Genomic DNA, 18,822 nt, shown 5'->3' with positions numbered 1-18,822 from the left:
TTAAAAATTAAAGATAGTGACTCCCACAACTTGAATTTTCCATTTAGTCTGCTGGCTGAGTTTCCTCAGCTATAACATTATCAAACTGTGCCAGAAAGGGGTCATATGTGTGCATGTGTACAAACAAACACTTCTCACAATTGAAGTAATTACTGTTTTGCACTGTAATACCTTTCTTCTCCTCCAATAATCTCATCAATTTGTTCTCTATTAATAAAAAAGTACAAATCCCTGCTGTATTTTCAGTGGACACTCATTAATTTGGTTTAGAGTGTGGAGCTGCTAATATATTGCTGGTGTCTAAGAAGCCCACGTCTCCTCTCTGTTAAATGAAAGCCACAAACAAAACAGACTCCAAATGCATAATTTTCATTCTGAATGCTTTGGTAAAAGGAGAAGCTAAGGGCTAGGCAGCAGTTTGGCTCAAACAATGGTAAACATTCTCACTTACCCAGATAGGAACATATGGATTAAACCTTTTGTCCTTCAAATCTAGTCTTTTGTCTCTATCGTTACCACTACAAGATAAATGAGAAGTTCAAAACAGTGCTTTGGCTGCCCTTGATCAAGGACTTTGCAGCAGGTAAGGGCTAATGCCCCAATCTGGCATAGCATTTAGGCATGTACTTATCTTAGAGCATCTATCAGCAGCTCCACAGCTTTTTGCCCTGGTTTGAGGCATGTGAGCAGATTGCTGTGTGAAGCCTTGTTAAAATTCAGAGGCACACAAAAACAGATGAGTGATCAAGAACTGTGTCATTAAACATACTGCACTAGATGCTCGCATTGCCTTTTTTTTTTAAACTCAAAGTAGTTGTATTCTCCATCTCAAAAAAGCAGAAGCCTTTTATTATATAAAAAAGATTTTATTATAAAATTATGCCATACACAAAGGAGTTTTCTGCCACATAAATTTTCATATTGTAGTTTTAACATTAAAATAATGTCCAAAAGCAGGAATTTAAGTTAAAGAGTCTCTCAGGCTACCTCTGGTTGCTTGTTCTCTGTGCAGCTGTTCTCAAGTAGCACACCTTTTTGTATTCTCTCTTTTGAATCACGGTTATTTTTCCTCTTCTCTCCGTGGCCGTTTGCGAGGGTTCATTTCAGTACTTTCCGTGTTTTGGGTGACAGCTGGAGGCTGCACATCTCGGAAGCCATGAGGCTGTAATATGTAAGTAAAATCATGTGATATCACTTCTATGGATATAAAGCATGAGTAACTAGTTCCCAGAAGATCAGAATAAGGAAGGCATGATGCTATCGTTTATTTTAGCTGAGTAGCTACAGAATGTTTATAGACCAGGCTAAGCTCAGAACTGAAAGGTTTTCAGCACACATACTGACTAATAACTGCCTCTCCTGGTTTTACTTTTTAAAGATACTTTCTTTTCACCAGTGAGGCTAGCATTTTCATTTTACCATTAATAACCCCTATGACTGCAAAGCAGTGCTTCTCTGTAAATTAACTTATGCTGTCTATTTATTTAAATTAAAAGCCAAATCCTTCAGCCCATATTCAAGTCAAACTCCCACAGAAGCAAGATGACTGCTGGATTATTAATCACCTCAGCCATTTTCAGAAACAACACTGAAAATCTCCAAGACCTAGGGTATTTTTGCTTCATGCATCTATTTAATGAACTGAAAACATTGATGAGACATTTTAAGAACAGTGTATCTGAATCAGTCTTTCCAGACTGCAGAGAGTGTCCCAGCATAGTGATTTATGGGACACAATGGGCTGAGAACCTTTAACTGCCAAGAACTAAACGTAGAATTGAAAACTAGATGCTGCTACCCAGTAGAAAGCTTAAGGTGGTCTAATTTGCTCAGTAACACTGGTATTTTCTGTTGCATTAGCTCACAGTTTGATGATATTAAAAGATATTAAAATATGAAAGATCTGGAAAAATTGGTTAGTTAAATGTCATCAATTATCACATAACATTGAGATGTTATATGAAGCCTGAAACTGTCTTTCCATCTCCAAATGCTGTGTAGGGAGCCCTGCTGACAGCTTGGTGAAGGACTCTCACTACAGACTTAAGACAGGAAAAGGTGCTGAACAGAAAAAGAAATTGTTTTGGGGATCCTAAACGCCCAGGTAGAGACAAGGAGGGGATGACAGTGTTTCAGGAAGGCTGGCACTTCAGGTTAGTGCAGTGTGAAAAATCAGCTAGAATTACTATCAAACATGTGACTTTTTTTTTTAAATATAAAATGCCAATGTGTCCCACACCAAGATTAAGCCAAGACAAAACCAACCAAAATGTTTTGCTTAAATCTCTTATCTCTATATTTCTATTTCTAAATACCTCAGTCTGCTATTTTTTTAAAGGAACAAACAGCTAGAGTGCCACAAGGGCAGAACTTGTGCAGTCCCTCTATTTTAAGCAACTCAAGTGTTATTCTAAATAGCATAATGGGGAATCTTCACGTTTAGTGTTTCACTGCTGCTTGCATCTAATCTTTGCCATTTCCCTTAGGCACAAAGGTGGATCAAAGCCAAGAATCCACTTAATCCAGCATGCCAGACTCTCGGTAAAAGCATTCCAATGGCTGTAAAGGCCAGGACATGATGGAGTAGGCTGCTTAGTATGGATGTTTTGCATTCAGTTAAAGGCATGTATATACTAGACACAGCCTCTCTCCAGTGAAAAAGAAAATAAGAATTTTGTATGCATATGCAAAGCCTGATAGTCATCTTTATATGGGGAGAACACGGCTAATAGAACTAGGGTTTTAAAAGGGCCACTTGGACCTATGTAGATTAGACTTGTTACTGTCATTTTGGTTGGTCTTCAGTGTCTCCTGGAGTCCACAGACTGCATCAAGACTGACAAAGATAGATGGTGTTACGACTTGAAAGGTAAAGGTATTCTCATTGTTAGTCTGGCAGACTCTCCAAATTTCAGGGCAATACCAACAGTTCCTACCCAGAATACAGATTCTGTGTCTCTGTCTTTCATGATCCAATAATCAGGTCATACTACTTGGGAAATTTAGCTCATCTGATTCACCTGTTTACTCCCTTGTGCTTAAATCAATTCACATTTCTTATTCTGCACTTAAGAATGAATCTTTATCAGCCTGTGAAAAATATTATTTAATTTGGTAGGTGTTTCACAGCTTCCACACTTGCTCAGACTGGTGACCAACACTTGGAAAAGAACTAGAGCTCAGGCACTAAGGTACGTACTTCTCAGTCAGAATACAGGCACCGAACAGTTTGGTACTTTTGACAAACTGGCTATCTAATTTGCACTGAAATTAACAGCATGTATAAGCCTAAGCATCTTGGAGGATCTGAGCTTCTTGAATTTATATTTTTTTGTATGCTGGTTATAGATGTATGCACACACAGATGTGCTAGCTTGTTATTTGGAAGCACTGAACACATATTTACATCTTCCAGTTTAACTACTGAGATGGGAATGAGAAACAATAACAGCAGTTACTATTAGACCTGAATTTCATGAAAGAAACAGGGATAATACATTTTTTTTACTTAGAGAAACAGTCTGCTGAAGCAGCTCAACAGGATTAAGGGAAAAAAAAACACGGGGATAATCTGAAGTTTTAACTAATCTTTGATTAGGATGCACACTCAACTGTATTTCAAGATAGTGTGCATTCACATGGATGAAGAGAGCATAGCTGTTTTATAATATGTATAAAGCTGAAAAGGCAATTAAACTAAGATAAAATCCACTTGTTTGGCAGCTGGAGAGAGAGGGCTGCGCAGTTGCTTCACATGATCTAAACAACCTTAGGATGTGTTCCCATTTACCCTTCCAGTCTTTACAGAACTAAAAAAAAAATAACATATATGTGGTATTTCATCTATCCAGGTGAATATATTTAGAAGTAGGGAAAAAAAATCAGATTTCTGTTCAATAGTTTGAAGACCTCATTTTATGGCAGCATTAAAATCTGCAGGAAATGCTATGGCAACGTGTTTCCATGAGGACACACAGCAAATAGTTATGGCATGTACCTATGTATCTGACATTTGAAGATATAAGAGTTGAGTGCTTGTTTTTTAACCTATAAACAGTTTAGACAATATATATTCTCATTAATATGCATCTAAGCACTCCACAAAAGAAAATCACAGAATTTACCTAGGACTGAATAAGAATTCCAGCTGGAAGCTCATCATTTAATAGTGACAGAAGAAGAAAATCTGTAGGTACTGGCTGGTCATAAGGTCACCAGTAGGACGGAGCTACAAAAGACCTAAGTACAACCTATGTTATATCAGGCAATGTACTTAGAGCAGAGATGTGGATATATGTATGGCATAAAGCACTGCTAAGGCCTCTGGAACACCACATCTGATGCTCACTCTTGTCCTAAAAAAAATACATTCAGACTGCAACAGATGCAGAGAAGAGCCACTAGGGAAACAAACAATCTGACAAGAGAAAAAGCAGCCTGGCTTGCTGAGGTCTCCTGAAAGGAAGGCTTAGAGTGCAAGACTGTATTCTGTAATCGCACATAGGCCAAGAGTTAACATCAAGGGCAGATAAACTAAGCAGCAATAGCATAAGAAGAGATGGATACATGTTGCCTGTAAATTTGATCTTGAAATCAAAATGTTTTAACTCTTAAGAGTAGTAACATGCTGGAACATTTTTCTAAAAAGAAATATTCATTAACCTGGAGACATCCCAGTATTGCTGGCTGCCTTCACAAGTAAGCTGAAAGGCAACACTAAGAAAGCAAGCTGCATTCTCAGATTTGTCTGTATCTGAAAAGTTATTTACATCTAACACTTCTGTATCTCCATCCCAAAAGCAATACTAACTGTAATGGTATATGGTATGGTTGACTCCTTCTGGCTCGGTGACTTGTACAATGTTGCCAACCTGGTTAAACAAAAACAGATAATTATTATCAGTGATACAATAATACAAAATTGCAAGTAACCAAATGATCAGACCCAAGTTTTCCCACAATCATGGGGTAGGTGACCAGTGGAATTCTTATGTGTGTATTTTCATATAGGTCATATAAATTGTGGATGCCAAAATCCCATCCCTGTCTGACCTGTCAGCTCAAATACAATACAGACCTGCTAACAAAGAACGACTAATTAGTCTTGCTTCATCACAGTATTTCATCACTTTTTTGGAACAATATTAATTCTGAATTAATTTCAAATGCCATTTTATTAAAATGCAAACAAAAAAGGTCTTGAGCACAATTCTTTCCTACTGCATTAAGCAATCATTTGTTGCTTCACCTCTGAAGGTTGGGAGATACTCTCAAGAATTCAAAAACTTTCTGGGAGTTTTTTTCCTAGGTATTTCACAAGGCTGTCAATAGAACCTAGTAGATGAAGAATGAGAACAAAACATTCTATTTCTAAGCCTGACCTTGCCACTGACATACAGCATAACTTTGAGTAGATCATTTCTCTTGTATTTCTGCCTTAACACTATTTTGATTTTTTTCCATTTAGATTCCAAGCAATGTATCTTGATTTCTGCTTATACAGCACCTAGCCCAATAAGTGCTTGTATAACACAGACTCAAGATTGCAAAACACCTCAACAGCAAGAGATTTTTCAACCAGTTCCAGGGCTGCTAGTCTGCGCCATGCCCACCTGCCCAAAACTACACTTATGCAAAGCCAATTCAGAAAGTGTTCTCTCTGTTCCAGGACAGCCTACCAAGGATCTTGTTAATTATTTTTTTTTCCCCTCCCTGAGGTGCCATTCTATTAGAGAGCACGTAATTACAGCCTGAGGAACACTGCCACTTCATATTAGCTACGCAGGGAATTCCTCAGAACATGTAAGTGGTGGGTTACACTTTACAAAACAGCCTAAATCTGAAGCTGTAGCAGCCATGCTTTTACAAGCGCTCAGCTGGAGCTCTGCTGCATACCTCTGACTCAACAGGATCTTTCCTCACAGCACTGAGAACCCTTGTAATTAAGCTCTGACACATTTCCAGTAGTAGAGAGAAAGAAAGAGACAGGTATCACATTTAGTCAAAGCACAGTAAAATAATAATAATAAAAAAAGAGACAAATGGATTCTCTAATGGTCATCTTTGCACCTCAATAACCTAATATAAAACCAAGAACAACAAAACCACTATGGATCATCAGGTACAGGTAACTTATGTACAAATGCAACAGAAGCCAGCTACTTCTGCTTTTTACAGATATGCAGTTGTAATCTAAATTGTTATACTTCCACAGGCCCTGCTCCGCATTAGCTGCATATTTAGTGCAGTAAATAAAACACGTTTGCGTATCTTTGGCTTTCTTTCTGGAACCTATACCTCCATATTTCCTCACTCTGTTGCAGAAGGAAAAAGAAGCTCTTCACTTCTGATATACAAAATTAACTTTTGTTCATTCTGCAATCATCATGTTGATGCAACTTCTCCCTTATAAAGGCTGTTAACTAATCAGTGTTAATTTAATTCAAAATTAAACAGACAGCTGTAATCATTCTGCATTGCCTTCAAACTCAGAATTTGAAAAACAAAATTCCGTAAGAAAATGTCACAGCATTTCTCTTTCAAGTTTAACAAGCAGAACTATGCACTACAACACTCCAGCAGCATTTTTGTACATTGTTTGCAGAAGATTAGGGAATTGAACCAAGCCTTCTAAGTCTCAAGTTGCAGCACTGTGACACTATACACAAGGCAAATTCAACTGTCCAAGAAATAGAAGTGAGCTTGCAATATAGAAAGAACCAGGAAACAAAGCAGACCTCACTGCAGCAGACGGAACTTTATACTGTTTTTAGAAGGGTCATCTTCACTCCTTTGGGCTTCTAAAATCATCTTCCATAGGTCCACTCTGTATCATAAGGCAGCTCTTTCCAACCCTCTACAGCTCACTGTAACTTAGTATTTGCATAACTGTCCAGTTTTTCAGAACCATCCTGCCACATTTAAAAGTGGAAAGGTCCAACAGCTGCCACTGAGGCTAAGGGGCCTCTGTTGTGTCTTCGTGAGAGTTAATATGCAGGTGGAACGCTTTCTTTGGCATCAAACAGATTTATACTGACCGGGGCCTAAAAGACTGAAGCAAAGAAATTCTACTCCCTGCTTGCAAAGTACACACAGCGAGAATGAATTTTCAGGAAAGCTCACAAGTCTGTGACAGAGACAAGCTGTAATTTATTTATTTTTTTAACCTAGTCACGAGATCCTGAATTCTTGGGTCTAAGGAACTGCTATTAGGCTATTTTGATCAGACATGGCACGGCACTGCAACAAGCTGACCATATTAAAAAGGAGAAGCAGAACAGTTCAGTGACACCATCTTAGGTTGAACTAGATAGTTCTTAAGCCTCAATAGCCTGGGTCATAGAAGACCAAGGACAAAAGTCAAATTCAAAACCCTGCTTGGCAACTAGAGCTGGTTTGAAAAGACTCTGAAATGTAACACTTCTCAGTATTACTATGCACCTTACTGGCCTACACTTTCACTTACCTCTGACTTTTGTCCCAGTGAAAGATTAAACGCACCGTAGCAGCATGTCCCCAGCTTTCTCCTGGGTAACACAAAATGACAGGCCATTTTATTTATCTCCTATAAAAGCAGCAGCATCAGTAAATTGAACTGAAATTAGACCAGTCTTCCAAAAAAAAAAAAAAACAAAAAAACACCACGAGTAAACCGTTTATACTTTTCTTGTAGTAACGAACCACATCTTTTTCATATGTGCAAGGATTTCACAACTACTGTATCAAATATACTGAGACAATGAATAACCCATGTACTCCACTGTATTTTATAGGAAGTTTGATGCAATATTTTTTGTATTTGCAGGAATTTTTTTAATAAAGGATGGGTACTAGACAAATCTTGAAAACAGAGGCAGTAGGAAGAAAAGATTTTTCTAATTACTACTTAAGAAGTCTAATGGGTATGTCTTAATCCTACTCTAAGATTCTGATATTCTGTCTCTTAGGCGTAATTATAAGCAAACATCACTCCCTTTGGGATACATGCTTTGGGAGAAAGTCAATGATTATTAAAGTATTAAGGGCCCCTGAAGCAGTCTTCCGTTTCTGACAGAAGAATGCAAAAAAAAAAAGTGAAGGGAAAAGAAAAATATAAAGAGAACGAAGTTAGGAATGTTACTGTATTTCATGGGAAATTGCCCCACTGTTTTTTCACACCTAGAAAGCTCAGTCAATTTACAGACAGATTTATTTGGTGTTTTTCTCTGTTCATCCCTTCAGTAGTCTGAAGATGGATTAGATTTTAAGAGAATCATTTGGGTTAAGTGCTGCAAGCCTCTCCTATTCACCTGCACACAAGTCTAACTTCTGCAGCACTTACTCATTGGATCTCCATCATGTCGCTAGGCCCACATGCCCCATGTGCTCTGGTACTCATTGTAGCATGGTAAAGAAATAAACATGATTTGGCTGAAGACCTAGGCCTTCTAGGCATCTTGCCAGACCCCGCTCCATGGTATTTGATTTGAGATTTTGGCGACCAGATAACAGTTCTGAGTCAGAGATCAAAACACATTTTACAATGGGTACAAATTCCACACCAGAATGTTTCCAACTCTATCAAATATAAGAAAAGTATGCTACTGTAAAATGACATTTCTGAGTTAAACTGGTTGCAGATTAATATTTGACCTCCTTTCTAAATATATCAAGTAGAAATGTCTAGGAACACCCAGCTTAGCTATCACTAGTGGGAAAGAAAGCTGCCCCTCCATAAAGCTCTTGACTTAATACCTTGCAGCATCTGTGCTTTCTTTCCTCATAATTAAGAACTTCCCTTCTGCTAGGAAGAGGAGTAAGAGTTTAGAGATTAAATGCTTTTGTACAATCTTAGAAATGTCAAGGGCTTACAAATCAATGGGGGAAAAAATATGTAGGGGAGGCAATAGGATTCATTTCACATGGGGTTTTGCTCCTGACCCATTCCTAAATAGTTTCTTTGGCTACAACCAAGCATAGCGGAGTATAAGGTTCTTTAGCCTTTACGATGGGGCTGTTGAAATAGCATCCTTTCAGAAAGGGTCATAAAAGTCACACTGTAATCCAACAGCTCAATACTTGCACTGAGTCTATGGAATAAATTCACATCAAATTGAAAACAGCTTTGTATCATTCTGAAATACTCAACTTGAGATATTGCTGTTTAGAATGAACAGAACATCATCTTGCTTGAATATTTTACCAGCTGCTACAAACCCTCAATTTTGCAGGAGCACATACCATTTAGTTCAACAATACCATGTGGTTACACACACTCTGGTGAGAGTCACAATCAGTTTATGGTCAGTAGGAGGTTATGTCAAATTAAATGTTTGTAAAAAGTAAAAATATGCACAAGGCAATACGCGATGCCTTTGAATTATAGCCTGCTCTGAATCCTTTCATATTCTTTATTGTCCCTACGATTTAATAAACAGAATAGCTCTCAAACATTGCTGGCTATTTAAAAAGGACAGAATCTGTTAGCTTTAATTCAGTTTATAGCCAGAAAGGCTGCCAAAAATAACTAATACATCAGAGAGCAAGAGGCAAAAATGACAAAAAGGGTCAGATACTGAAAGCTGGTGCTTTATCTGCATGCCTCAGCTCAGAGTTCCACATTCTCCAAGGAGATGATCTGTATTTGTTCATCTTATCTTACATCTGTGCCTAATGGTTCAATGCCTGTACAGACACTGAGAACATCTTTGCCTTTGTACTGTCCCCTTTCTCTCCTTCCCCTCCAGGACAAGGGGTTCATTACTTAGTTCACAGAAACTGAAGCTGTGGTCAGAGAATTTGTGCCCTTTCACTGCATCACAAAATAATGTGAAGTTACGACCTGCAAGAAGAAAAAGCTCAGCATTTAACTCTTAATTTGTCCAAATCTCTACTTCAGAAGAACTGTTCTATTTTCCCCTGTGACCAGGGAGAAAGTCCAGCAGAAGAATCTATACGAGGCATTCTGCTCATTACAGGGTGAAATGGAAGCCTGTAAAAAGAACACTTAAACACACTATGGGCAGGCTGTAATTGAGGATCCCACAAAGAACTTCCCTCTACATCATAACTGCAGAGAGCAATGGGTAGACAGTTCCAGCCATGCACCAAATAAGAAACACCTTTGCAAATAAGCAATAGAAACACGTTCAAGGGTAATGGCAAAATAAACAATTTAAATTTCTTTGGAGAGGCAGTGAATGATTCTCAGGGAATTCAGGAAATTGGAGTGTATTTTGAGGTGTGCAGCCACTAGGCTGTGGACACGTGTTCTTGTTAGTGCTTTAACCTGGTCATCACCACCTCCGTGCTAGAGGTTTAATGCTCCCACCTCCATCCCTACATTCTTTGTATGATCACTCACTAGACAGTTTAAACCTAAATTACCCGATATACCAGCAGCTTACTTACTACTTAAATAGCTGAAGCTTACCTGGCCCACTTTTGGCAGAAATGGATTGGGAGACAATCACATAAACAGCTCAGCCAGCATAAAGGATGAGGCAGTGACCTCCAGCAGGAGTAGTGGCCTCCTTAGCTGACACAGCTGCAGCTGGAACAGAGGTACCTCCACAGCCTGAGATCCTCAGGGGAAGGCTGCATCACACTAGATGCAGGTCTCAATCTAGTTACTCAGGCTGTTCTTAGCACCATGTGCTTCCCCTTCAAGGGCGATTCAGTCTGCTTAAGGGATACCGATAGGTGTAGTAATACAGAGTTAAGTATTAAAAATTGTTTCAAAAGGAAAAAAAAAGTCCAGCAACGTTCTCAATCTGAGTTCCTACAATTTTCAAATAACATGACATCTAACATTTGTAATCCCTTTTCAAAAATGTAACCGTAACTCCAACCTGCGTGCCATGTTTGCATTTAGAACAAAATTTAATAGTTGGTAATTATAATTACAATGCTGACATATATAAGCACTACTGCAGAGTTACCCAATGCTGGCAGTTCCAGATGGGACTAACAGTTTCACCACGGATTCCGCTACTCTGCAGAGATTCAGCAGGCAACTTCATTTCCTTTGCTCACGATGCCAAAAGAAAAGAAGTCATACATTGAAATATTAACTCAGTTTTCAACTCACAAGCTAAACACCTACCTAAAGCAGGTACCAATGTGGACTGGCTTTGTCCAATCCTTGTTGTCATTTGGTTTGTCAGAACTACCTGTAATTGGAAACAGAAGCAAACAAACAAAATTTCCAGAAAAGCAGCATACTAGTGGGAGGGAAGGGCAGGGATTTGTAAAAAGCTTTTATTGATAAAGTAGTTACTTAAGCAAAACTCTTGCCAATGGAAACGAAGCAGTGTGTTAACAAGAAGAAACTATAAAGGTGCCTCATCTTTTCTCAACAGCCAGAACAAAATAAGACAAGCCTGCAAAATGTATTTTCAGTGTGCATGAAAGGCCTTTAAGTCTATCATTCAAGACTTAAAAATAAATAAATAAGTAAACAAACTAAATTTTTTCCTTCCCAAGGGACACATATTCTGCATAGCTTGTAGCTTCTACAGTATTTGTACTGAATACTGTTTGGATCAGTATTTAGATGCACATGACTTGTACGAGCCCTCTATACAGAGACAAGAGTTCAGTCACTGTGGCATAAACGAACTTGATGGTGCTGCACAAAGCGTGTATAAGTCTAGTGATTAACAGAATTTCTGCACCTTGTAGTCTAAAAATGCGCAAGAGGGTACAATACAAAGCAGAATGAAAGTGAACAGACAGAGCGGGGGAGTGTTTTCGCAGCACAAATCACTCGTAGGAGGTTCACAGACAGTCTAGGTTAGATCTCTGGTAGAAATGGGGGTGGGTGAGACAGAAAAGAGCCAGGAATATTAATTGCAAAGTTCATTAAAAATGAAAAATAAAGAAAAAAAGTACCTATCTTAAACCTTATGGATTTTCATTGTTTGACACGCTGTATGACTCTTACTTGAACAGGTAGAAAAGCACACTAGAGCAAGCAACTCCACTGAGCACAGGGGGCACACGCTAAAACTCATCATAAATGGATGACAGCAGCCCCCCCAAGGCTCCCCACCTCATTGCTGGAGAAGGGCTGCTCTGGACATCCCAGCATAACCCACTGAGTTCACCTTTACAAACTCAAGAAAATTACCTTCCTGCCATTCAGAGCATTCAGATTGCCCAGCTCTGCTGCCAGTCAAGCAATTTCTGAATTTATTTCCATGTAGCTCGCAAACAGTCTAACTCAAAAAACTAACAAGAAGGTCACTGAGTTAAACCATTTCTGAGGCTCTGTGATTGATCACTTTTTTTTTTTTAATCAAGTGTTTATTTAACAAGGGTTTGTACTAAACTCCTCACTTTTTCAATAGAAAAAATGTTTCCCTTGACCAAGGGAAAAAACAACTATACAATGACAACCACTCCCTTTCAAGGTCACCAGGTACCCAATTTATGAGCAAAAGCACTCTAACTGGAGGCTGTGCAAACGAAACAGTCACTTAACATTTGTGTCCCTTGGTGCCCACACCAAAAGGAAGAACCTTTATAATTAATGTCATGGGGGAGAAGGGGTACTCTTTCAGCAGCGAGCACCATCACCTAACCGAGGCAGAACGCAGAGCTGTGCTCCCCCCCTTCCTGCAGCTATCAGAGGAAGCACAAGGGGAGGCTTATTTTTAGCAGTTCCGAACAAAAGCCAATTGCGCGCGAGAGTTGTGGGTGACAAGGAAGCAAGTCACCTGGAAACAGCTACAGTGTTAAGCACCATTTTGAGACCCAGTAAGCTCTAATTCCTGAACAATGCTTTTCTGTGCCGTAACAGACTTGCCAAAACAACTTCTGGAACAGATACAGCTTCTGAGTGCCATCTGCTGGTTACACGGCTGCACACTTGCAGGCCTCCATACTGGCATAAATGATGGAGAAACAATGCCCAGGAAGGAAGCTCTGGGTTTCCATGGGTGCCAAACAGCAAACCAAACTGTAGCTGATAAATTGTTTTTCCTCCTTAAGGACAGATCCTCCGCTGAAACAGTAGTTTATTTTTAAACAAAGAGTAGTTGTAACTGCTAAATATTCTGATGTGTCTTAACATGTGTGCTTTGTAGGTAGAAGTTACTAAAGAAGCATTCTATTTCCAACCAAATCATGGAAGAAGACGATATGAAACAATAGGAAAAAAAGACACACTACCATTTAATTAAGATTCACAAGATGCTTTTTATTCAAATTTTACTTACTTTGGCAAGTGCAAGAATTTTCCATCTATACAGTTTTGCCTGTGTGATCCATCTATACTTACCAATCAAACTGGCAAACATAATAGCAAAGGACATTCCTGCAGTTTTAATTTGCTGTCTACAGACAATTACAAATCACATTGGTTTAATTCTTTGTAACGTATTTATTCCAAAGTAGCATCTTTTGTGATTTAAGCCTACCCAGACTTACCGCTGATTTATGATCATTCGCTATGATGATCAGCTGTTGCGCCAGACCGTTCAAAAGCCTTGTTCGAAGTGAGAGGTCCTCGAAGTCATGGCGAAAGGGAAACGCAATTCCATCAATTACCACCAGTCGGACCTCAGAACAGAAGAAAAGGAAAAACTACCATTACTATCCTACAGACTGAAAACAAAGAGCTGCGAGATCTCTTTTTAACAGCTTCAGAATGTTTTATATAAGGTGATAATTTTCTATACTGGCATCCACGAGAGTATCAGATAAAACCTATTGTTATTGCAGACAATCAGCATTGCACAAAGGAGTGTGGGGTAAAGAGCCTCAAGCTCCAAGCACACTAGTACGCTTGCTAAGCGCAGTGCTGTATTATGCACAGAACTGTACTTCAGTCAACTCTCCACGAACACTTTATTTCGCCTTCTTCCTCAAAAAATAAGAGCCAAACCAAAACTAGAAGACATGCTGTTTGCAGTCACTGTTAAGATCATCACATTCTGAAGGTCCCGTCTATCTCGGAAGCATTCATTTTAACAGATGCTTTAAAATAGTCCAGACGCTATGCAATGGAGCTGAGTATCTGTCCTGCCTGGAGACGCTTGCTTTGCTGAATTATGGCTTTTGTAGCAATCATTAGCTGAGCACAATGCTGCTGCAGGCTCATCGCCCTCAAGACACGACATAAACATTAGTCTGGGATTTTGATTTATACTAACTTAATTTGTTGTAGCTGTTCTGTTGACCCAAATTTGCCTGAAATACAGAAGGGAGATGGATTGCCTTACGGTGTTCACATGTTAAGTTGTTTCTAAAATCTTGGCTATCTGCATTAACGTACAAGACAACAAACTAGAAACAAGAAAATTCTCATTTTCTGTATATTGATTTAACTCATTTGGTAGAAAGTAGCTTTGTGGCTGGAACATACAAGCCTGCAGCAAACACAGTGAAATGGCCCTGGGGCTCCAACTGAAAAAAAAAATCTTTATTTGAAAAGAACACTGAGTAGTTAGAACTAAAATAAGATATTCTTCTGTTATCATTTTTCTCCTTCCTGCAAATTCATTTCTATGAGCCTGTTCATCTTCGCCGTGTATAATTTTTGACTGTAAGAACAATCAGCTTAACAGTATAAACATGACTCATGTTAAAAGGGAATGTATACATAGTTATGTAACTTGCCTATCAGATTAATATCCAGGTAGGATGTAATTCAGTTTATTTTCTTCCCATTGCACTTGTTATAAAATAGCAAATAACACGGCCTCACTTTGAATGGTTTAAGTCTACTTGAAAAAGCTTGATAACACATACTCTTCACGTCAGTTTTTCTCTGAAAGACCTTAACGAATTGTTTATTATGACAAGGATATTTTCTAACATAGTCTGTTACACAATATTGTTGTTTCTCTTACTCATAGGATCTTAAAGTAATTTGTATTACCCCCGTCTCTCTTTGCGTCCCTTCCTAAAAAAACCTAAAACCTGGAGATTTTCCTGCAGTCCCCAGTCTCAGCTCCAGATCTGCACAGAAGGATCAAACTAATTTTAATGAGAGCTAGATTGCAATGAGCAATCTGTCGAGCCACTTATAGCCTGTCCAAGGAACCACCAGAAGGTCTTACGGTTTTCCTGCAACCTTCAGTATTTCAGGCTCCAGGCCAAGCAGCAATAATCAGCACAGATGGTACCAAAGAACTGCAGCCCAATGTAACTGTGCTAATGAAGCCGTGTTCTTTCCACAAGAGCAAACACAACAGGGCACCGTTAGTACCTGGCAGAGAAAGGGAAATACCAGACTACACTATGCAAAAGTAAGACTCCCATCTGTGCTTTCAAGATCACAGCTTCCAAAAATGGAAATGATATGCAAAAAACAATTTAACTAAACAACACTGATTTATGCTCTGTTGCAATGAGGCACAGGTCTTCTTCCCCGAATCCTGCTCGGGAGTGATCTGCTGTGTAGAATCTAGAAATCTGGAAGGGAGGTGGAGAAAATATGCCTTGCAACAGCATTTCACTAAGAACTAGATGCTAGGCAACTTTTTGGCTGTAATCCACCCAAGAGTTAAGCTGCAGGCTCTCGTTGCTTGTAGCAACAGAAGATGTACTGGCAAGAAGTTACAGTCGCTTTCTGGATGCCAAGATGTGCAGGATGCTTCTGGTCCTCAGTGATCTTCTAGGGAGAAAAAACTGGCACTAGGTCCTTCTGATCCCCCTGCACAGCAGTCATCACACACACGCACTGAGCTCAGACACCTGCAAGGCAGTTGCGTGATGATTCCTAACTCAGTGCTCATGGAAATGTAACCTTTGTGGCAACACAGATCCAGTACCCTCGCCTTAAAATTGAGATTGAGAATGGTGGCAGCATTGGTAGCAAAAGGTAATTACTTTCAGGAGTAATCGGGACAGGAATGAAAAGCAAACAAGCTTTACATTTGTACTCTGGCATCAGACAGTATATTACTGCCAGCCAAGCTGATGAGGTACCAGCATGGTACTCTTATTATACCAGAGAGTATCCCTGAAATTTTTTAGTGCGAAAATGAGTGTTATCTTCAGGAAAGTCTGCAGTAACTCTTACCTTTGAATGCTCTGAAAGAAAGTCTGGGAGCAGGTAGACCTGTGCTAGAAGCTCTATGTAGTCACGGCAACGGAAGTAATATATGTGAGAAAGGATACTTTCAAGAGAAAAAGTCTCCAAAGCCTTCTGATGATCTGGGAATAAATAGATGAATAACTGAGTCAGAAATCTGCGCTAGCACATTGCTACTATCGTCATTCCACCATACTATGCCTTCCACATACAGCAACAACAGCAGCAGACACCCCAGAAACTTTGTTAAGAGAAACAGTCAAGGTAAAGAGTGTGGAATACGTCTTCCATCTGGCTGGAAAGTCAGAGAGGTAGCGAGCAGATGCTATCTCAGCACTTGCACGTGGGTACACTGGAACCTCCAAGGGAGTGTGCCAAAAATGAAAAATTAATTTCTGAAAAAGAACTTTTCCTGTAAATCATTTTCAAGCCAGAACACCACTAGAGGACAACAGTGAGCATTAATCATGCATTGTTTAATGTACAGGAAGTAGCCCATTTATCTTGGGCTAAAAGTGTCCTTCCATCCTTGTTCAAGCACCGTTCAGCCATGCTGCCTTAAGAAATTCTGCCTTTTCTCTTTTTCCTCAGCTGCTCTTCCTGTCCCTGCACTGCAACACCTTATCCTTCAGTTTTCCCGGCAGAGCTGTGTTTGCTTTTGCTGTAAATTCAATCACTAAAGTGATCCGTGTTTAAAAAAGATAAATCAAGATCCCTAAAACAAACAAAAAACGCCAACGAATCATCAATCAGAAAAAAAGTTATTCTTAAACTAGATCAGCTCAGCCTGCAGCATGGCCCCAGTCACAGTGACGCAGTTCACAGTCTCATACATAGCGGTGGAAGTAAAAGGCTGGCAGCAAGAACTGCTTGAGCCAGCACTGCTGCTGAAACTCTCAAACTGTAAAATATCAGCCTATGAAACACCAGTTTCACTCAGATCCCTGCCTACTAGACAGAAAGAAACATGTCACAGAATCATTACCTTCTTCTTGATGAGCTTCAGCAATTAGCCGGCAATGCTGCACACAGGCGGCTGCAATATCCGCTGCTCTGTCTACCATAAAGCTTCCTTCGGTGTCAATGAACACTGCTTCTCCACAGACACCCCCGAAGCATTCTGGAATCTGTACGTCTACCGCCAGCTGCATACTGTCACGGGAAACAAAAACATAAACACGTTCGTTACGAGCATCTTCCCTCCTCACTACATTTCTGCTGAGGAATACGTGGAACGGGAAGGTGCCTAGCCATCATCAAGCTGCGTAATGATCACAACTCTCATCATAGTTAAATTCAACAAAGAAAAGTGATTCTCAGTTGCACAGAAGTAATCTAAAAATAAAATACCATAGCTGTGTTTTCCCAACACCAGGCGCTCCACAGACCTCAGTGATCTTTGTCAGCTGCACGCCACCTCCCAGAATATTGTCTAGGGCCGAACAAAAGGTGATGATGAAGCCCTGCGCCTGCTCTTCTTCCAGAAGTTCCAGCGCTGTGCACTTTCTGGTGGTGCCAGCTCCCCCAGCAGTCCTTGCTGCATCGCCAGAACATTCCTGCCTTACAACCTGTAACGCCTCCAGTGCCTCTTCTTTGGAGATTCCAATTTCTAGAAGAGAAGTTATTAATTCTTTTAATGTAATAGTGCACAGAGCTTGCCAACATCTCTGGAACCAATGACCTGATTTTCAAAGGAACTGATTTTCAAAGCAACTCGGAGCAATGATGCAGCGGTGGCAATAAGCACTGTGCAAATAAAAAGCCCAGAGCATTGTTCACAGACACGGTCAGGATCTGGGAGAGCAACGCACCTATTCTGCACTGAATGCACTGCTAAGTTAACCTCATCTGAAGCAAAGAAGGCCCTGAAAAACGAAGTCAGGCTGCAGACTACTAAGTGGTAGTGACACCTACTGCTGGTACCGTGAGTACTCGGGGTATTCTGGGGCTGAGCACCTCCACACCTTATTTTTAGATGTGAAACAGACCTAGGAACAGAAGTGAGGCAGCACAAGTGTGCGCGTGTACATCTTTATATATGGGTAGGCCAGGATCTGGTTACTTCACTTTGATCTTCCAGGTAAAACTACTACAACGGATCATCATAGATAGGAAAATTTCTAATAATAAAAATCCTGATGCACTTCTTACAAGGGCTGTGCAAATCATATTGAAATATGATTTGTAAAAAAAACAAACAACACAGCTTCCTAGCTGTACGTGTTATTTTCTTCTGTTTAAAACAAAACAGCTTCCTAACTGTTTATGTTAGTTTCCTGTGTTTAAAAGGTGCAACGGGGGAAGTTATTGAGAGGGAATATTCTGAATTTTTAGGGTCCCGTTTGTATTTATCACTCAACTTTTTTGTAATTTTATTTTATTTTTTGAAATGAGAGGGAACTTTTGCCCGTTTTCTCCCTTAGAAGTGTGGAAGTCCCCAAACACTTCCCCGTTCCCTGGCCCCTCAGCGCGACTCCTCAGGCAGAACCGAGCCCCGGCGGCCCCCAGCAGCCCCCACCTCACCCCCCAACACCCGGGCCCAGCCCCGTACCCCCCCCCGGAGGCTCCCCGGGGCCAGGCCGGTCCCGGTCCCCGTCCCCGTGCCGCTACCTCTGCTCAGCCCGCAGGGCCCGGTGTCCAGCAGCTCCTGCGCCGTCTGGAAGCCGGCAGCCGCCAGCCTGGCCCGCAGCGCGGGACCCAGCGGCAGGCCGCCCACCGCCCGCTGCATGCCGCCCCCCCCCCCCGCCGCCACCGGGCCGCGCTAGGCCCCGCCCGCAGGGGCGCCCGGAAACGCGGAGGAG

At 40.4% G+C, this 18,822-nt stretch overlaps 1 protein-coding gene across 2 annotated transcripts; it reads right to left on the bottom strand.

Annotated features, from left to right (window-relative positions):
* Positions 1 to 845: 845 nt before the first annotated feature.
* RAD51C (RAD51 paralog C) lies at positions 846 to 18,794 on the bottom strand. 2 transcript variants are annotated; one of them, XM_048074131.2, is made up of 9 exons: positions 18,632 to 18,791; positions 17,372 to 17,630; positions 17,007 to 17,173; positions 16,010 to 16,143; positions 13,411 to 13,542; positions 11,084 to 11,150; positions 7,466 to 7,526; positions 4,811 to 4,871; positions 846 to 1,162 (listed from the first exon to the last, which is right to left on the bottom strand). In XM_048074131.2, exons 1-9 carry the CDS (start codon positions 18,747 to 18,749, stop codon positions 1,061 to 1,063), a joined length of 1,101 nt encoding a protein of 366 aa, XP_047930088.2. In that variant the 5' UTR covers positions 18,750 to 18,791; the 3' UTR covers positions 846 to 1,060. The 2 variants fall into 2 exon arrangements, with proteins under 2 accessions (XP_047930088.2, XP_066835661.1); XM_066979560.1 differs by lacking the exons at positions 846 to 1,162; positions 4,811 to 4,871 and having other exon boundaries at positions 7,501 to 7,564; positions 18,632 to 18,794.
* Between the last annotated feature and the right edge of the window lie 28 nt (positions 18,795 to 18,822).

Source organism: Anser cygnoides, chromosome 18 (assembly GCF_040182565.1).
Source record: "Anser cygnoides isolate HZ-2024a breed goose chromosome 18, Taihu_goose_T2T_genome, whole genome shotgun sequence".
Classification (NCBI taxonomy): Eukaryota; Metazoa; Chordata; class Aves; order Anseriformes; family Anatidae; genus Anser; species Anser cygnoides.
Note: the sequence above shows the minus strand (reverse complement) of the source record. Positions and strands in the feature narration are given on the sequence as shown.